Source organism: Hyla sarda, chromosome 3 (assembly GCF_029499605.1).
Source record: "Hyla sarda isolate aHylSar1 chromosome 3, aHylSar1.hap1, whole genome shotgun sequence".
NCBI lineage: Eukaryota > Metazoa > Chordata > Amphibia > Anura > Hylidae > Hyla > Hyla sarda.
The window spans coordinates 24,725,341-24,745,421 of record NC_079191.1 but is presented as its reverse complement, the minus strand read 5'-3'; the positions used below and the strand labels follow the sequence as shown (position 1 = coordinate 24,745,421).

Sequence of the window (20,081 nt, the reverse complement as noted above, 5' to 3'; positions counted from 1 at the left end):
CTCCGGTCCTCCTGCGGTCTTCCTGCGATCCTCTGCCTCTCTATGGTTGTACGCACGGGACCTCAGTGACGTCCCGTGCGTACAACCATAGAGGCGCCGGAGGACCGGAGGAAGACGCGCGCCGACCGGGGCCTGGTGAGTGACCGGCGGTGTGTAATCTTCAGCGTTCCGGTCATCGCTCCTCCGGTCCCGGCACCTACTGCTATGGTCCATAGGCCATAGCAGTAGATGTGACACTGGGCCAGAGGAGCAGTGACCGGATCACTGTGGGGGCAGCACACAGAGATACAGCCTCCAGCCGTACACTGTATATGGCTGGAAGCTGTATGTCTGTGGGGGGGGGGGGCTGCCTACTATTGCGGGGGAACTATACTGCCAGCCATTGTGGGGGAACTATACTGCCAACCATTGTGGGGGAACTATACTGCCAGCCATTGTGGGGGAACTATACTGCCAGCCATTGTGGGGGAACTATACTGCCAGCCATTGTGGGGGAACTATACTGCCAGCCATTGTGGGGGAACTATACTGCCAACCATTGTGGGGGAACTATACTGCCAACCATTGTGGGGGAACTATACTGCCAACCATTGTGGGGGAACTATACTGCCAACCATTGTGGGGGAACTATACTGCCAACCATTGTGGGGGAACTATACTGCCAACCATTGTGGGGAACTATACTGCCAACCATTGTGGAGGGTGGGGAGCTGCCTACCATTTTGGAGGGGGGGGAGCTGCCTACCATTGTGGGGGAACTATACTGCCAACTATTGTGGGGGGGAGCTGCCAGTGCCTACCATTGTGGGGGAACTATACTGCCAACTATTGTGGGGAAACTATACTGCCAACCATTGTGGGGGAACTATACAGCCAACTATTGTGGGGGAACTATACTGCCAACCATTGTGGGGGGGAGGGGGGAGGAGCTGCCTACCATTGTGGGGGAACTATACTGCCAACTATTGTGGGGGAACTATACTGCCAATTATTGTGGGGGGGAGGGGGAAGGAGCTGCCTACTGTTGTGGGGGAACTATACTGCCAACTATTGTGGGGGGAGGGGGGGAGGAGCAGCCTACCATTGTGGGGGAACTATACTGCCAACTATTGTGGGGGAACTATACTGCCAACCATTGTGGGGGAACTATACTGCCAACCATTGTGGGGAACTATACTGCCAACCATTGTGGAGGGTGGGGAGCTGCCTACCATTTTGGAGGGGGGGGAGCTGCCTACCATTGTGGGGGAACTATACTGCCAACTATTGTGGGGGGGAGCTGCCAGTGCCTACCATTGTGGGGGAACTATACTGCCAACTATTGTGGGGAAACTATACTGCCAACCATTGTGGGGGAACTATACAGCCAACTATTGTGGGGGAACTATACTGCCAACCATTGTGGGGGGGAGGGGGGAGGAGCTGCCTACCATTGTGGGGGAACTATACTGCCAACTATTGTGGGGGAACTATACTGCCAATTATTGTGGGGGGGAGGGGGAAGGAGCTGCCTACTGTTGTGGGGGAACTATACTGCCAACTATTGTGGGGGGAGGGGGGGAGGAGCAGCCTACCATTGTGGGGGAACTATACTGCCAACTATTGTGGGGGAACTATACTGCCAACCATTGTGGGGGAACTATACTGCCAACCATTGTGGGGAACTATACTGCCAACCATTGTGGAGGGTGGGGAGCTGCCTACCATTTTGGAGGGGGGGGAGCTGCCTACCATTGTGGGGGAACTATACTGCCAACTATTGTGGGGGGGAGCTGCCAGTGCCTACCATTGTGGGGGAACTATACTGCCAACTATTGTGGGGAAACTATACTGCCAACCATTGTGGGGGAACTATACAGCCAACTATTGTGGGGGAACTATACTGCCAACCATTGTGGGGGGGAGGGGGGAGGAGCTGCCTACCATTGTGGGGGAACTATACTGCCAACTATTGTGGGGGAACTATACTGCAAATTATTGTGGGGGGGAGGGGGAAGGAGCTGCCTACTGTTGTGGGGGAACTATACTGCCAACTATTGTGGGGGGAGGGGGGGAGGAGCAGCCTACCATTGTGGGGGAACTATACTGCCAACTATTGTGGGGGAACTATACTGCCAACTATTGTGGGGGAACTATACTGATATAAAATATTTTACTACAGTATTTGGTTCAGAATCTTTTTTTTCTAGATTTTCCTCCTTTAAAATTGGGTGCGTCTTATATGCCGGAGCGTCTTATATGGCGAAAAATACGGTAGATCATTATACAAGATTGTAGATGTGCGACCATGCCTGTTTCTTCTACCTGAATTTTCATGCTGAAGTTGAGTTGTTGTTTTCTGTCTGGCAACAGTGCTCTCTGCTGACATCTCTGTTGATCTCGGGAACTGCACAGAGTAGAAGAGGTTTTCTATGGGGATTTGCTTCTACTCTGGACAGTTCCCGAGAAACGTGACATCAGAGAGGACTTAGACAGAAAAGAACAACTCAACTTCAGCAGCTCCTAAGTACTGAAAGGAATAAGATTTTTTAATAGAAGTAATTTACAAATCAGTTTAACTTTCTGGAGCCAGTTGATATATAAATAAAAAAAAGTTTTTTCCTGGATAACCCCTTTAATGCAAATATGCACTATAAATATTGGCAGTCTCAAAACTTTTGGCCACGAATGAAGAGGCGAGGATGAAGTTGACATTGCACCATGAGATCACAGTGCAGCCTCGGGAGCTCATGACATCAGGAATACTCATAGCCTCGGGAGTCGCATTTTTTTTCTTTTACTGATCACAAAGGTCTTTTAATGAGTCACCGCAATACTACAGAATAATTGAGGTTTCCAAAAATAATCCCCGTGCTCTGACTGACAGTGCGGATTACACTGCCTGCAATGCATCCTCAGGGGACCAGCAGGACTGCGTCATGGCGGCAGCGGGTGTCACTACAGATCATCTGGAATGATGCACTATTCACCCGGTTATCTCCGTCTGTCGCATAGAGCCCTGTGTACTTTGCAGACTCTTGAGAAATAAAAGAATATGACGGCAACAGGAGGAGGGGGGGAGCGAGAGGCTGAATGGAGAACATACTGCAGTGATTGAGGGAAATTATGGAGAGCCGAGCTCTGGGCTCTGTTGTTAGAGGAAATTATTTGATTCCTCCGTGCTCCGCTGCCCTCCAGGCTCCAGCTTATTTCTCAGCCACAAGCTGACGTCAACTCTGCCGGCAAAGCCCCACCAGCCAATGGGACTCTGATGGATGCAGCAGCCACTTAATGCTTATGTAGACACAAAGAGAAGCGTCCCTGAGCACCGCAACTAAATCGTGTCCCTGTGAGCCGGCTGATAAAATCCACCGAAATGTCACATTCTCTCCCCAACCACTTGTTTCATTTCGATAGCACCTTTTATCTCCAGAGAGAAGAAGCCTTCTACTTATTCCTTTGTACAGATGTAGCAGAGCCAAGTATGGCACTTTAAGGCATGTTTGTGTACTGGGATAATAGGTCTGTATGGACACGTAGTGGTGTAGAGACATAGAATTTGGCCGTGTTTGGGTTAAAAAGAAAAGCACGTAATACTGTAGTGAATAGACGGTGCACTCGACGTAGCACTCACCCTCCAGACGTAGTGTAGAGCCTTTATTTCGGTATCACAATACAGGGTAAGACGTACAGGATATGAAGGAAAAATTCACCGCGGCTCTCCACGAGCCCAGGACAAGGGAATGGTGACGACTCCGTTTTGCGGGTTATTTCCACTTGATCACGCCTCGCGGAGAGCCGCGGCAAATTTTTCCTTCATGTCCTGTATGTCTTACCCTGTATTGTGGTAGCAGGAGGTAAAGTGCCGGCACTTGTAGTGTAGTGTATGGTCCTCAACGCTGGAGTGAACGATGGGTGGCAACAGACGGGTGATGCGGCAGTGTCGGGGGTGCACTTACATGGAAATATAGGTACAACAATGTAGTAAGAAGAAATGATGTCACACTCACCCGGTTTCATGCCAAAGAAAGTTTCTTTTATTGTGTGATTACATTAGGGACAAGGGTACGGGAAGGGGAGAAAGGAGCAGGAGCTCGGCTGAGATTTGTATATAACTTCTATTAAAAAAAAAATCTTAAACCTTCCACTACTGATCAGCTGCTGTATTACTACAGAGTAAGTTGATTTCTTTTTGAATCTCTTTTCAGTCTGACCACAGTGCTCTCTGCCGACACCTCTGTCCATGTCAGGAACTGTCCAAAGCAGGAACAATTCCCCACAGCAAACCTCTCCTGCTCTGGATCATTCCTGACACGGACAGAGGTGTCAGCAGAGAGCACTGTGGTCAGACAGAAAGGAAATTCAAATATAAATTCAAATAGAAAGGAAATTCAAATAGAAAAGAACTACAGCCGCTGAAAAGTACTGGAAGGATTAAGATTTTTTAATAGAAGTAATTTACAAATCTGTTTAACTTTCTGGCACCAGCTGATTTAATAAAAAAAAATTATGTTTTCTACCGGAGTACCCCTTTAATCACTCGTCTCAATGTAGTAGTTTTACCTGCAGTCCTATGGAAAACGAAAAATAATACATTTGCAACAAATTCAACCCTGCTACGCCATTTAGTGCTCAACTTGAATTTGCCAGGGATCATCATCTCTATATGATATATATATCTCAGTATATAACCTGGTTATATCCATCCGTACACCCAATCTACAATAAATATACGAGTAATGGAAGAATTCAGATTTCTCTGCAGCCAAACCTCAGATGGAAATGTTCTAGAACATAATGCAGAGATTACAGTCACACGGACCTGCCTGCTGAGCTTATTGCAGTGAAAGTCATTCAGACCTCGGAGGTCCCATCGCCTGACAAGACTCCTGCTCCGTGACTGTGATTAATAAGTGATAATGTCGGCTCAGCGCACTCCATGTTCCCAGGCTTCATTCTCTTCACAAGATGATGAGTTATAGAGAGAATACACACCGACCGGCCACAACATATAACCCCCTGCCTTATAAGGTGTAGATCCCCCTAATGCTCTGACCCATCAAGGCCTGGACTTCACAAGATGTCTGAAGGTGTCCTCTGGTATCTGCACCAAGATGTCAGCAGCCACCGATCCTGTAAGGTGAGCGATGCGGCCTCAATGGATGGGACTTGGTTCTCCAGAACATCCCACAGATGATCCATTGGATGAGATCTGGGGAATCTGGAGGCAGAGTCATCACCCCGATCTTTATCACGTTCCTCATTCCTGAAAAAGGTCTGCAGTGTGTCCGTGGGGCATTATCCTGCTGAAAGAGGCCACCGCCATGAAGGGAGGGCTTGGTCTGTAAAATGGACAGGTAGGTGGTACTTATCCAGGACCATAAAGGGGTACTCCGCCCCTAGACATCTTATCCCCTTTCTAAAGAATAGGGGATAAGATGTCTGATCGCGGGGGTTTCGCCGCTGGGGACCCCCGCGATCTCCCTGCTGCACCTGGCATTCGTTTAGAGCATTGGTTGCAGAGCCTTAGGCTCGTGACGTCACGGCCACGCCTCCTCTTGTGATGCCACGACCACGCCCCTCAATGCAAGTCTATGGGAGGGGGCGTGACGGACGTCACGCCCCCTCCCAAAGACTTGCATTGAGGGAGCGTGGCCATGACGGCAAAAGCGTGGCGTGGCCGTGACGTCAGGAGCCTCCGCATTGCCAGTCATCCAGTAAGGAGCGAAGTTTGCTCCGTGCACCAGATGTCTGGGGTGCCGCAGTCAAGAGCGCGACCTCCACGATCAGACATTTTATCCCCTATCCTCAGGGGATAAGAGGTGTAGGGGCGGAGTACCCCTTTAAGTTTCCAGCAGAACAATTCCCATCACACTGTCTCCCCCAACGTGTCTACATAAAGAGCATCCTGGTGTCATCTCTCCGCCGCATAAGTGACACAAACTCACCCAATGGTCCACATGGTGTACATGATTCATCAGACCCGGCCACCTCCTTTCATTGCTCCATGATCCAGTTGTGATGCTCACGTGCCAAATGTAGACATTTCCGATGGTGGAGAGGGGTTGGGCGCTCTAACCAATCTGCAGCTACATGGTCCCCTACACAACAAGCTGTAATGTCCTGTGTGATCGGACTCCTTACTATCACAGAGAGCAGGAACTTATTCAGCAGTCTGCTCTACAGCAACTCATCTGTGGGATCTTATCAGATCTTCACTCTCACACACACATCAATGAGCTTTGGGCCCCCCATGACCCTGTCCACCAGTTCCTCGTTGGAGCACTTTTGGTCTGTACTAACTACTACACATCGGGAACAATGGATCCTTCCATTTGATACTTATACCTGCTTTAGGAACTGGTCACTTGCCGTCATATATATCCTGACCTATGACAGACACCATTATTATGAGATAATCCATGTAATTCACTTCACCTATCAGTGTCTCTAACGTAATGTCTGATCCTTGACCAGCGAAGACAAGATCCATAACACAACACAAAAAAAAAGAGTCAACTGGGTTCACCCATGTAATTGCTGTGCATCCAAGCTATACTAACAGCAATGGGACCATGCACAGCAAGTGACGACCTTTGGGCACCTTGTAACCACTGGAATAAGTTGAAAAAGAACAAAAAAACACCAGCTGACCAACACCAGTGTATAGAAGGTGCCTTAAAGGGGAACTCCGGTGGAAACAAGTAGAAAACAAATGTTTTCAAATCAACTGGTGCCTGAAAGTTAAACAGATTTGTAAATGTCTTCTATTAAAAAATCTTAATCCTTCCAGTACTTATTAGCTGCTGTATAAAACAGAGAAAAGTGTGAATTTATTTTCTGTCTGACAACAGTGCTCTCTGCTGACACCCCTATCCGTGTCAGGAACTGTCCAGATTAGAATCATATCCCCATAGAAAACCTCTCCTACTCTCTGGACACTTCCTGACACGGACAGAGGTGTCAGCAGAGAGCACTGTTGTCAGACAGAAAAGAACTTCACGCATTTCTCTGTCGTATATCTGTAGTATACAGCAGCTGAAAAGTACTAGAAGGGTTAAGATTTTTAAATAGAAGTGATTTACACATCTGTTTAACTTCCTTGCACCAGTTGATTTGAAAACATTTTTTCCCACCGAAGTACCCCTTTAAATTGTAACTTTCATTGATCCTCTCTAACACATTGATTCAAGGGGTACTCCACTGGCCAGCGTTCGGAACTAAATGTTCCGAACTCTGTTTGCGCAATGCGGAGGTCGGCCACGCTCCTCATGACGTCATGGTCACGCCCCCTCAATGCAAGTCAATGGGAGGTGGGAATAACGCCCCGTCCCATAGACTTGCATTGAGGGGGCGTGGCCAATCCTCGCAGCACGAAAACAGCATTCGCAACATTTAGTTCCGAACACTGGCTAGTGGAGTGCCCCTTTAAGTGTGCTTATAAAGTGCCAAGAAATAAGAGTATAATATCCAAAATGATAACTGTTAAAATTCCAAAGTAGTAGCAGGTAAGCAGGAGTGCAATATAGATCCTAATGCACCGCCCCGGTATCCCTGTACTCCCACAATAGTATACAACTAGTGCTCCCGACGAGTTTCTATTGCCAGGAAGGGCAACGTCAGCGTGCTGGTCTGGCAGTAACAGCTGTCCTTTCAGCCACTGCAGGGGCACATCTGCATTTTCAGCAAGGATTCACGAACTGTATTCCATTGCAAAGGGTCATGTGTACTGGAAGCTGGATCTTGTTGCTATACCCTATAAATTGCTATTGCCATCTTATCTCTCACATGATATATGTTGTATGACTATTGAGTATATTTTGTATAGGACTACTGAAAGCAGCTTTCACTAGATTCTAGGGTCCCAAAACATACCTGTATTATAATTTGGGTACTCTCCTGAGGAAGTCGCCCTTACTGGCGATAGAAACACGTTGGGAGCACAAGTTGTACACTATTGTGGGAGTACAAGTAGGATATCAGTATTACAGACATCCCGGGGAGGTGCATTAGGATCTATATTGTACTCCTGGTTAGATATTCTACTCCTATCTCTTGGCACTTTATAAGCACACCTAATTATTGTGTTTTAGAGAGGATAAATAAAAGTAACATTTTAAGGCACCTTCTATTCACTAGTGTTGGTCAGCTGGTGTTTATTGTTCTGTTATTTTGCTAGGTGGTCTTCTTGATATATTGGTCGTGTGCAGGACCACAATTTGATTGCATGCTGTGTTATAACTGGTACAAGTTGGACTCAATAGCTCAGCAGACCATGCTATAGAGTGTACTAGTGGGAAGTGGCCCGAAGGTAGTCACCACCTGTGCATGGACCCGTTGCTATGCGCCACAGTGTACACTGGCAACCTGTTTGGCAAAAAATGACCCTGTGTACTAGGGTCCTAAGCAAGACAATCTATACAAGAGCACTTATTTAGGGCCCCGCGATGTCCCTGCAGCACCCAGCATTCATTTAGAATGCCGTCTGCTGCATCGGAGGCTCGTGACATCACGGCCACGCCCCCTCCAAGCAAGTCTATGGGAGGGGGCGTGGCAGCGATCACAAGGGGGCATGGCCGTGATGTCAGCGCTGCATCGCTAGTCATCAGGCATGGAGCAAAGTTCGCTCCTTGCACCTGATGATCTCTGCCGCAGCAGAGATCACTGGGGGTCCCAGCGGCGGGGGCAGAGTACACCTATAAAGTTTCTATACAAAGATCATAATAGAGTAAAATTTCGCTATAAGAAGTTTTATATTGCGCCTGTAGAGGACTTAAAGAGGTATTCCGCTGCTCAGGGTTTGGAACAAACTGTTCTGAACGCTGGAGACGGCAGCTCGTGACATCATAGCTCCGCCCCCTCATGACATCATGCCCTGCCCCCTCCATGCAAGTCTATGGGAGGGGGCGTGTCGACTGTCACGCCCCCTCCCATAGACTTGCATTGAGGGGGCGGGGCGTGACATCATGAGGGGGTGGGGCTATGACGTCACAAGCTCCTGGCTCCAGCGTTCGGAACAGTTTGTTCCAAATGCTGAGCAGCGGAGTACCCCTTTAAGGCAAAAGCTTGCACTAAAGAGCCAACTCCTTCTCTGCTGAAGGAAAGTTCCTTAGCATACTTTTCCCCAGGAAACAGCATGGCCTGTAAGACTTCTTACATCCTATAGTGACACATTACTCTTTTAGAACTTATGAAAAGTGATTTTTGAGACAAATGTCCCAATGTTTATAGAGAAATTTCAATGAGTACCAAATGTGAGAGAACATTGATCGAGACTCAACCAATAAGGTATATTTAGATGACATCTGAACAACATTCCAAAGTGGACCACTGATCCATCAACCATTAAAAGGGGACTACTGAAAACATATGGACTTGTTATTCAATAACCAGGGGAGTATTATACCGATGCAGAGGTAGCAGTCAGTGTGAATGTAAAAAATTTAGGATTGGGCCTAGAGCTGACAAACGACCAGTCATACGAATGAGCTCGTACCCTTGTCTTCATGGAGTTCTGTTCTGGCTCCAACAGAGTTGATAAACACTTATAATTGGAATGGTATGGTGTACCTGCTATAGTGGCTATATACAGTATCCCACTATTACAAGACCTGGAAGGTGCCAAATAATAATGGGGGCCAAGGTATGTAACCAGTTGGAGAGGATGTCCCATGTATGTGGATTTACTTCTTAAAGGAGTACTCTGCCCCTAGACATCTTATCCCCTATCCAAAGGACCCCCGCGATCTCGGCTGTGGCACCCCAGACATCTGGTGCACGGAGCGAACTTTGATGACTGGCGATGCGGGCGGAGGCTCGTGACGTCTAGTCCACGCCTCGCTCGTGACGTCTCACGCCCAAGTCCCCTCAATGCAAGTCTATGGGAGGGGGCATCACGAGACGTCACAAGCCTCCGGTGCTGCACCCAACGCTCTAAACAAATGCCGGGTGCAGTAGGGAGATCGCGGGGGTCCCACCCCTGGGGATAGGGGGAAAGATGTCTAGGGGCGGAGTACCCCTTTAAGTCTCCACCCTCACTTATACTATTCTCTGCCCTTACGTTGCTGTTTGAGGAGTCTACCAATTCAATAATCAAACTCACAAATTTTTGTGCTTACCTGGGCCAAGCTTAGCAACTGCATAAAGGAGATCATAATTGATGACTGGGGTTGCATCATCTATGGGCTTCCAACCCACTGGAGGGGATACAGGAGGAGAGATGAGGAATTGTTTAGCAGGCTGTGGTGGTGCCAGGTGGAGTTTGTCACCGTCTGTTTCTGTTGTTTGGACCTGTGAGTGACAATACAAAAATGTTACGATATATGCAAAGTAATAATGCAGAAAAGTCAGTCATGGATGAATATTGGAAGGTTGGCTTAGAAACACAAACAGTTTAATTTACCTGTGCAAAATAAAGTTTTAATTTCTTCCCTCTGAACTGTGTCTCATGTAGCTCTATCCTTGCCCGCGCTGCTGCCTTTGGGTTACTAAAGTTTATTCGAACTCTTCGGAAGCTCTTGAAAAGTTGTAAGGTGACACAGTCATCGTACGCTCGAAAGAGACCCTCAAATTTCTCCTACAAAGAAAAGATAAATTTAGGAAATTCCTAGAAACTTCACCAGGGACCGCTCAAGTAAAAAAAAAAAAAAAAAAAAATACAGGACACCAAGGACTGCATAAGCCATAAAACCTCTAGACACCAGGGCGGACTTCCAGTGTCACTAAACCAATGGACAGAGACTGTGGGAGCCATAAAACCACAGGACATAGGGGACTGCTGAGCTTCAAATCAAATGAACAACAGAGACTGTAGGAGCCATAAAACCACAGGGCATCTGGGACTGCTGAGCTACAAAACCAATGGGCACCAAAGACTGTAGGAGCCATAAAGCCACAGGACATCTGGGACTGCCAAACCACAAAACCAATGGGCACCAAAGACTGTAGGAGCCATAAAACCACAGGACATCTGGGACTGACAAGCCACAAAACCAATGGGCACCAAAGACTGTAGGAGCCATAAAACCACAGGACATCTGGGACTACCGAGCTACAAAACCAATGAACACCAAAGACTGTAGGAGCCATAAACCACTGGATATCTGAGACTGCCGAGCTACAAAACCAATGAACACCATAGACTGTAGGAGCCATAAAACCACAGGACATCCGGGACTGCGGAGCTACAAAACCAATGAACACCAGAGACTGTAGGAGCCATAAAACCACTGGACATTAAGGACTGCCGAGCCACAAAACCAATGGGCACCAAAGACAGTAGGAGCCATAAAACCAAAGGACATCCAGGACTGCCGAGCTACAAAACCAATGAACACGAGAGACCATATGAGCCATAAAACCACACGACATCGGGGAAAGCAGAGCTACAAAACCAATGAACACCAGAGACTATAGGAGCCATAAAACCACACGACATCGGGGAAAGCAGAGCTACAAAACCAATGAACACCAGAGACTATAGGAGCCATAAAACCACACAACATTAGAGACTGCCGAGCTACAAAACCAATGAACACCAGAGACTATAGGAGCCATTAAACCACACAACATTAGAGACTGCCGAGCTACAAAACCAATAAACACCAGAGACTGTATGAGCCATAAAACCACACAACATCTGGGACTACCCCAGATACAAAACCAATGGACAGCAACCATAGTTTGGACAACAAATACTAGAACTCATCATCTTGTGTGGTAAAAGGATATAAAGACATATTTACGATGAAGCAAGTTCATCAAACAAAGAAGAGGCAGTACCAAAGAAGAGATAAGAGAAGCCATAATGGAGCATTTTTTTTTACTATATCACACCTTGACGTAAACCAATGTTTTGCAGAGGATGAGTAGGGTGGAAAGGTTAGGTCCCAGCTCTGCTCCATCTACCAGAGATGTCAGCCAAAGAACATTTAGGGTAGAGGTAAAACGTTAGGTTGTCACCGAGAATGAAAATGTCAAGTTGTTGTTTTGGTTTAGTACCACTTAATACCATGTCATCCAATGCCTGCTCTGATATTTACTGATCCCCAAGGAAGCAAACAATCCCCTTCATTCTAGAGGAGTCTGACCTTATGTTCTGTAGTTTCAGAATGTGCGTTCTGTGCCTGGCCCAGGTGGGGCACCGTGCCCTATTGAGGTACGTGTATTGATGTAAAAAACAAAAGTAGTTCAATTCAATGAAGAATAAACTATGTAATGTTACTTTTGTACAACTACAGTAAAACCTCTCCGAAAAGCCACCTATGTGAGAAGACCTGGACAGATTTCCAGTTCACCATTCATTATGTAGACTGGCCATTTTCTTGTGCAATATCTCTGTATAGTAACCATAGCATCTAATGGCATGACCCGGAGCATGGATACTGTCTAATCTCAGAGCACTTCTAGATACAGATGACAATAACATCAATTATAACGTAAAAATATTACAGATGGATTGTAAATTACTTCAAAACAACTGGTGCTGTTACATTCATGGTATTCTATTCTAAATTTACCTCCCATCACTGCCAATTTTTAAAACTCATACTGCCCTAAATAAAACTACTATAATATTGTCCCCTATGTACAGTATATGAATATAACTACTATAATATTGTCCCCTATGTATATGAATATAACTACTATAATACTGCCTCCTATATACAAGAATATAACTACTATAATACTGCCTCCTATATACAAGAATATAACTACTATAATACTGCCTCCTATATACAAGAATATACCTACTATAATACTGTCTCCTATATACAAGAATATAACTACTATAATACTGCTCCTATATACAAGAATATAACTACTATAATACTGCCTCCTATATACAAGAATATAACTACTATAATACTGCTCCTATATACAAGAATATAACTACTATAATACTCCTTCTATATACAAGAATATAACTACTATAATACTGCTCCTATATACAAGAATATAACTACTATAATACTGCCTCCTATATACAAGAATATACCTACTATAATACTGTCTCCTATATACAAGAATATAACTACTATAATACTGCTCCTATATACAAGAGTATAACTACTATAATACTGTCTCCTATATACAAGAATATAACTACTATAATACTGCTCCTATATACAAGAATATAACTACTATAATACTGCTCCTATATACAAGAATATAACTACTATAATACTGCTCCTATATACAAGAATATAACTACTATAATACTGCTCCTATATACCAGAATATAACTACTATAATACTGCTCCTATATACAAGAATATAAGTACTATAATACTGCTCCTATATACAAGAATATACCTACTATAATACTGTCTCCTATATACAAGAATATAACTACTATAATACTGCCTCTTATATACAAGAATATAACTACTCTAATACTGCTCATATGTACAAGAATATAACTACTATAATACTGCCCGTGTACAAAAATATAACTACTATAATACTGCTCCTATATACAAGAATATAACTACTATAATACTGCCTCCTATATACAAGAATATAACTACTATAATACTGCCTCTTATATGCAAGAATATAACTACTATAATACTGCTCTTATATACAAGAATATAACTACTATAATACTGCTCCTATGTACAAGAATATAACTACTATAATACTGCCTCCTATATACAAGAATATAACTACTATAATACTGCTCATATATACAAGAATAAAACTACTATAATACTGCTCATATATACAAGAATAAAACTACTATAATACTGCTCCTATATACAAGAATACAACTACTATAATACTGCCTCCTATATACAAGAATATAACTACTATAATACTGCTCCTATATACAAACATATAACTACTATAATACTGCCTCCTATATACAAGAATATAACTACTATAATACTGCTCCTATATACAAGAATATAACTACTATAATACTGCCTCCTATATACAAGAATATAACTACTATAATACTGCTCCTATATACAAGAATATAACTACTATAATACTGCCTCCTATATACAAGAATATAACTACTATAATACTGCCTCTTATATGCAAGAATATAACTACTATAATACTGCTCTTATATACAAGAATATAACTACTATAATACTGCTCCTATGTACAAGAATATAACTACTATAATACTGCCTCCTATATACAAGAATATAACTACTATAATACTGCTCATATATACAAGAATAAAACTACTATAATACTGCCCCTGTGTACAAGAATATAACTACTATAATACTGCTCCTATATACAAGAATACAACTACTATAATACTGCCTCCTATATACAAGAATATAACTACTATAATACTGCTCCTATATACAAGCATATAACTACTATAATACTGCTCCTATATACAAGAATATAACTACTATAATACTGCTCCTATATACAGAATATAACTACTATAATACTGCTCCTATATACAAGAATATAACTATTATAATACTGCTCCTATATACAAGAATATAACTACTATAATACTGCCTCCTATATACAAGAATATAACTACTATAATACTGCTCCTATATACAAGAATATAACTACTATAATACTGCCTCCTATATACAAGAATATAACTATTATAATACTGCTCCTATATACAAGAATATAACTACTATAATACTGCTCCTATATACAAGAATACAACTACTATAATACTTCTCCTATATACAAGAATATAACTACTATAATACTGACCCCTATATACAAGAATATAACTACTATAATAATGCCTCCTATATACAAGAATATAAGTACTATAATACTGCTCCTATATACAAGAATATACCTACTATAATACTGTCTCCTATATACAAGAATATAACTACTATAATACTGCCTCATATACAAGAATATAACTACTCTAATACTGCTCATATGTACAAGAATATAACTACTATAATACTGCCCGTGTACAAAAATATAACTACTATAATACTGCTCCTATATACAAGAATATAACTACTATAATACTGCCTCCTATATACAAGAATATAACTACTATAATACTGCCTCTTATATGCAAGAATATAACTACTATAATACTGCTCTTATATACAAGAATATAACTACTATAATACTGCTCCTATGTACAAGAAAATAACTACTATAATACTGCCTCCTATATACAAGAATATAACTACTATAATACTGCTCATATATACAAGAATAAAACTACTATAATACTGCCCCTGTGTACAAGAATATAACTACTATAATACTGCTCCTATATACAAGAATACAACTACTATAATACTGCCTCCTATATACAAGAATATAACTACTATAATACTGCTCCTATATACAAGCATATAACTACTATAATACTGCCTCCTATATACAAGAATATAACTACTATAATACTGCTCCTATATACAAGAATATAACTACTGTAATACTGCCTCCTATATATAAGAATATAACTACTATAATACTGCTCCTATATACAAGAATATAACTACTATAATACTGCCTCCTATATACAAGAATATAACTACTATAATACTGCCTCTTATATGCAAGAATATAACTACTATAATACTGCTCTTATATACAAGAATATAACTACTATAATACTGCTCCTATGTACAAGAATATAACTACTATAATACTGCCTCCTATATACAAGAATATAACTACTATAATACTGCTCATATATACAAGAATAAAACTACTATAATACTGCCCCTGTGTACAAGAATATAACTACTATAATACTGCTCCTATATACAAGAATACAACTACTATAATACTGCCTCCTATATACAAGAATATAACTACTATAATACTGCTCCTATATACAAGAATATAACTACTATAATACTGCTCCTATATACAGAATATAACTACTATAATACTGCTCCTATATACAAGAATATAACTATTATAATACTGCTCCTATATACAAGAATATAACTACTATAATACTGCCTCCTATATACAAGAATATAACTACTATAATACTGCTCCTATATACAAGAATATAACTACTATAATACTGCCTCCTATATACAAGAATATAACTATTATAATACTGCTCCTATATACAAGAATATAACTACTATAATACTGCTCCTATATACAAGAATACAACTACTATAATACTGCCTCTTATATACAAGAATATAAGTACTAACCCCTCAAGGCATGTACCTATACATAGCAGATACAGTGTAGCGCCAGCTTTAATCTGTATGGGTGATTGCGCCAATGACTGCTCAATCACTATGGTAATCTTATAAACCTTGATGTACGTTATCCAAATAAAATGCTCTAAATCTAACAATTGGTATTCCGGAACATTCTGCTGTTTGGCTGATTTTCCTTTCACTATAGATGGCGGTAGGGACGATGCTCCACAAGAGATTTACATGTCACCTTTGAAGAAACTGGAACTATAATTGCCGTCTTATTGATTGCAATAGGCAAGAAGTGATGAAGCAGCAGCGGCAGGTGAGACAAAGCTATGAAAATCCAAAATAATGTTGCAACACGGTGACCAATTCCGTGTACACTGCTACAATGTATGTGGCTGAATCAGTGATTTGTGCACAGTGTGTGCAATGTGTGTGTAGATATCATTCCAGTTCCCTTACTATTCTAGTGGAAGTCAAATACTGGACCTTACATGAGTATATCTGCCCAAAGCCTATAGCACAAGTAGGTAAGTCCCAAACCCACCACCCTCAATGGAGAACATTTGTAGTTTAGAATATGTAGTATGTATATCTTTATAAATAGGCATGTACATGTATTGTTCATGTTTGTCTTTTGCACGTGTGTTTATGTACGTATACGTTTGTGGATACATGCGAGTTTGTGTAAATGTGGTAGTAAGTACATACCGTACTGTATGTGTATGTACAGTATATTTGTGTGTGTGCAGCATGTGTAGCTGTATGTGTGCAACATGTGTAGCTGTATGTGTGCAGCATGTTCATATATGTGTGCAGCATGTGTAGCTGGATGTGTGTAGCATGTACATGTATGTGGTGCAGCATGTGTAGCTGTATGTGTGCAGCATGTGTAGCTGTATGTGTGCAGCATGTGTAGCTGTATGTGTGCAGCATGTTCATGTATGTGTGCAGTATGTGTAGCTGGATGTGTGAAGCATGTACATGTATGTGTGCAGCATTTGTAGCTGGATGTGTGTAGCATGTACATGTATGTGGTGCAGCATGTGTAGCTGTATGTGTGCAGCATGTTCATGTATGTGTGTAGTATGTGTAGCTGGATGTGTGAAGCATGTACATGTATGTGTGCAGCATTTGTAGCTGGATGTGTGTAGCATGTACATGTATGTGGTGCAGCATGTGTAGCTGTATGTGAGCAGCATGTGTAGCTGTATGTGTGCAGCATGTGTAGCTGTATGTGTGCAGCATGTGTAGCTGTATGTGTGCAGCATGTTCATGTATGTGTGCAGTATGTGTAGCTGGATGTGTGAAGCATGTACATGTATGTGTGCAACATTTGTAGCTGGATGTGTGCAGCAAGTTCATATATGTGGGCAGCATATGTAGCTGGATGTGTGCAGCATGTTCATGTATGTGTGCAGCATGTGTAGCTGTATGTGTGCAGCATGTACATGTATGTGTGCAGCATGTATAGCTGGATGTGTGCAGCATGTACATGTATGTGTGCAGCATATGTAGCTGTATGTGTGCAGCATATGTAGCTGGATGTGTGCAGCATGTTCATGTATGTGTGCAGCATGTGTAGCTGGATGTGTGCAGCTGGATGTGTGCAGCATGTGTAGCTGGATGTGTGCAGCATGTGTAGCTGGATGTGTGCAGCATGTGTAGCTGGATGTGTGCAGCATGTGTAGCTGGATGTGTGCAGCATGTGTAGCTGGATGTGTGCAGCATGTGTAGCTGGATGTGTGCAGCATGTGTAGCTGGATGTGTGCAGCATGTGTAGCTGGATGTGTGCAGCATGTGTAGCTGGATGTGTGCAGCATGTGTAGCTGGATGTGTGCAGCATGTGTAGCTGGATGTGTGCAGCATGTGTAGCTGGATGTGTGCAGCATGTGTAGCTGGATGTGTGCAGCATGTGTAGCTGGATGTGTGCAGCATGTGTAGCTGGATGTGTGCAGCATGTGTAGCTGGATGTGTGCAGCATGTGTAGCTGGATGTGTGCAGCATGTGTAGCTGGATGTGTGCAGCATGTGTAGCTGGATGTGTGCAGCATGTGTAGCTGTATGTGTGCAGCATGTGTAGCTGTATGTGTGCAGCATGTGTAGCTGGATGTGTGCAGCATGTGTAGCTGGATGTGTGCAGCATGTGTAGCTGGATGTGTGCAGCATGTGTAGCTGTATGTGTGCAGCATGTGTAGCTGGATGTGTGCAGCATGTGTAGCTGGATGTGTGCAGCATGTGTAGCTGGATGTGTGCAGCATGTGTAGCTGGATGTGTGCAGCATGTGTAGCTGGATGTGTGCAGCATGTGTAGCTGGATGTGTGCAGCATGTGTAGCTGGATGTGTGCAGCATGTGTAGCTGGATGTGTGCAGCATGTGTAGCTGGATGTGTGCAGCATGTGTAGCTGGATGTGTGCAGCATGTGTAGCTGGATGTGTGCAGCATGTGTAGCTGGATGTGTGCAGCATGTACATGTATGTGGTGCAGCATGTGTAGCTGTATGTGAGCAGCATGTGTAGCTGTATGTGTGCAGCATGTGTAGCTGTATGTGTGCAGCATGTGTAGCTGTATGTGTGCAGCATGTTCATGTATGTGTGCAGTATGTGTAGCTGGATGTGTGAAGCATGCACATGTATGTGTGCAACATTTGTAGCTGGATGTGTGCAGCAAGTTCATATATGTGGGCAGCATATGTAGCTGGATGTGTGCAGCATGTTCATGTATGTGTGCAGCATGTGTAGCTGTATGTGTGCAGCATGTACATGTATGTGTGCAGCATGTATAGCTGGATGTGTGCAGCATGTACATGTATGTGTGCAGCATATGTAGCTGTATGTGTGCAGCATATGTAGCTGGATGTGTGCAGCATGTTCATGTATGTGTGCAGCATGTGTAGCTGGATGTGTGCAGCATGTGTAGCTGGATGTGTGCAGCTGGATGTGTGCAGCATGTGTAGCTGGATGTGTGCAGCATGTGTAGCTGGATGTGTGCAGCATGTGTAGCTGGATGTGTGCAGCATGTGTAGCTGGATGTGTGCAGCATGTGTAGCTGGATGTGTGCAGCATGTGTAGCTGGATGTGTGCAGCATGTGTAGCTGGATGTGTGCAGCATGTGTAGCTGGATGTGTGCAGCATGTGTAGCTGGATGTGTGCAGCATGTGTAGCTGGATGTGTGCAGCATGTGTAGCTGGATGTGTGCAGCATGTGTAGCTGGATGTGTGCAGCATGTGTAGCTGGATGTGTGCAGCATGTGTAGCTGGATGTGTGCAGCATGTGTAGCTGGATGTGTGCAGCATGTGTAGCTGGATGTGTGCAGCATGTGTAGCTGGATGTGTGCAGCATGTGTAGCTGGATGTGTGCAGCATGTGTAGCTGGATGTGTGCAGCATGTGTAGCTGTATGTGTGCAGCATGTGTAGCTGGATGTGTGCAGCATGTGTAGCTGGATGTGTGCAGCATGTGTAGCTGGATGTGTGCAGCATGTGTAGCTGTATGTGTGCAGCATGTGTAGCTGGATGTGTGCAGCATGTGTAGCTGGATGTGTGCAGCATGTGTAGCTGGATGTGTGCAGCATGTGTAGCTGGATGTGTGCAGCATGTGTAGCTGGATGTGTGCAGCATGTGTAGCTGGATGTGTGCAGCATGTGTAGCTGGATGTGTGCAGCATGTGTAGCTGGATGTGTGCAGCATGTGTAGCTGGATGTGTGCAGCATGTGTAGCTGGATGTGTGCAGCATGTACATGCATGTGCATGTGTACAACACATTCATGTAGGTATCTAAAGACTATATGTGCGGTTGTGTGTACGACATGGATGTGTTTTTGTTTTTTGTAATTATGAGCATGATGTTGTAAACAGTATGATGTTTATGTGCGGGTATGTGTGTAAGAATGTGTTTATGTACATATACATGCACGTGTCCAGTAGGTGTGCATATAATGCACCCAAAAGGCTAAAGACAAAAA

General features: G+C 43.3%; 1 protein-coding gene across 4 annotated transcripts in view; it reads right to left on the bottom strand.

The window, feature by feature from the left end:
* The window catches only part of RCAN2 (regulator of calcineurin 2), a 121,772-nt gene that overhangs the window by 21,075 nt on the left and 80,616 nt on the right, over positions 1 to 20,081 (bottom strand). For 3 of the 4 annotated variants that reach the window (XM_056563917.1, XM_056563918.1, XM_056563919.1), the window contains exons 3-5: positions 10,382 to 10,555; positions 10,098 to 10,269; positions 5,251 to 5,321 (exon numbers count right to left, since the gene is read on the bottom strand). In XM_056563917.1, coding sequence (XP_056419892.1) covers positions 5,278 to 5,321; positions 10,098 to 10,269; positions 10,382 to 10,555 — 390 coding nt within the window. In that variant the 3' untranslated portion in view covers positions 5,251 to 5,277. Of the gene's footprint in view, positions 1 to 5,250; positions 5,322 to 10,097; positions 10,270 to 10,381; positions 10,556 to 20,081 lie in introns of those variants that run through there. The other variant, XM_056563921.1, reaches the window with a different exon arrangement.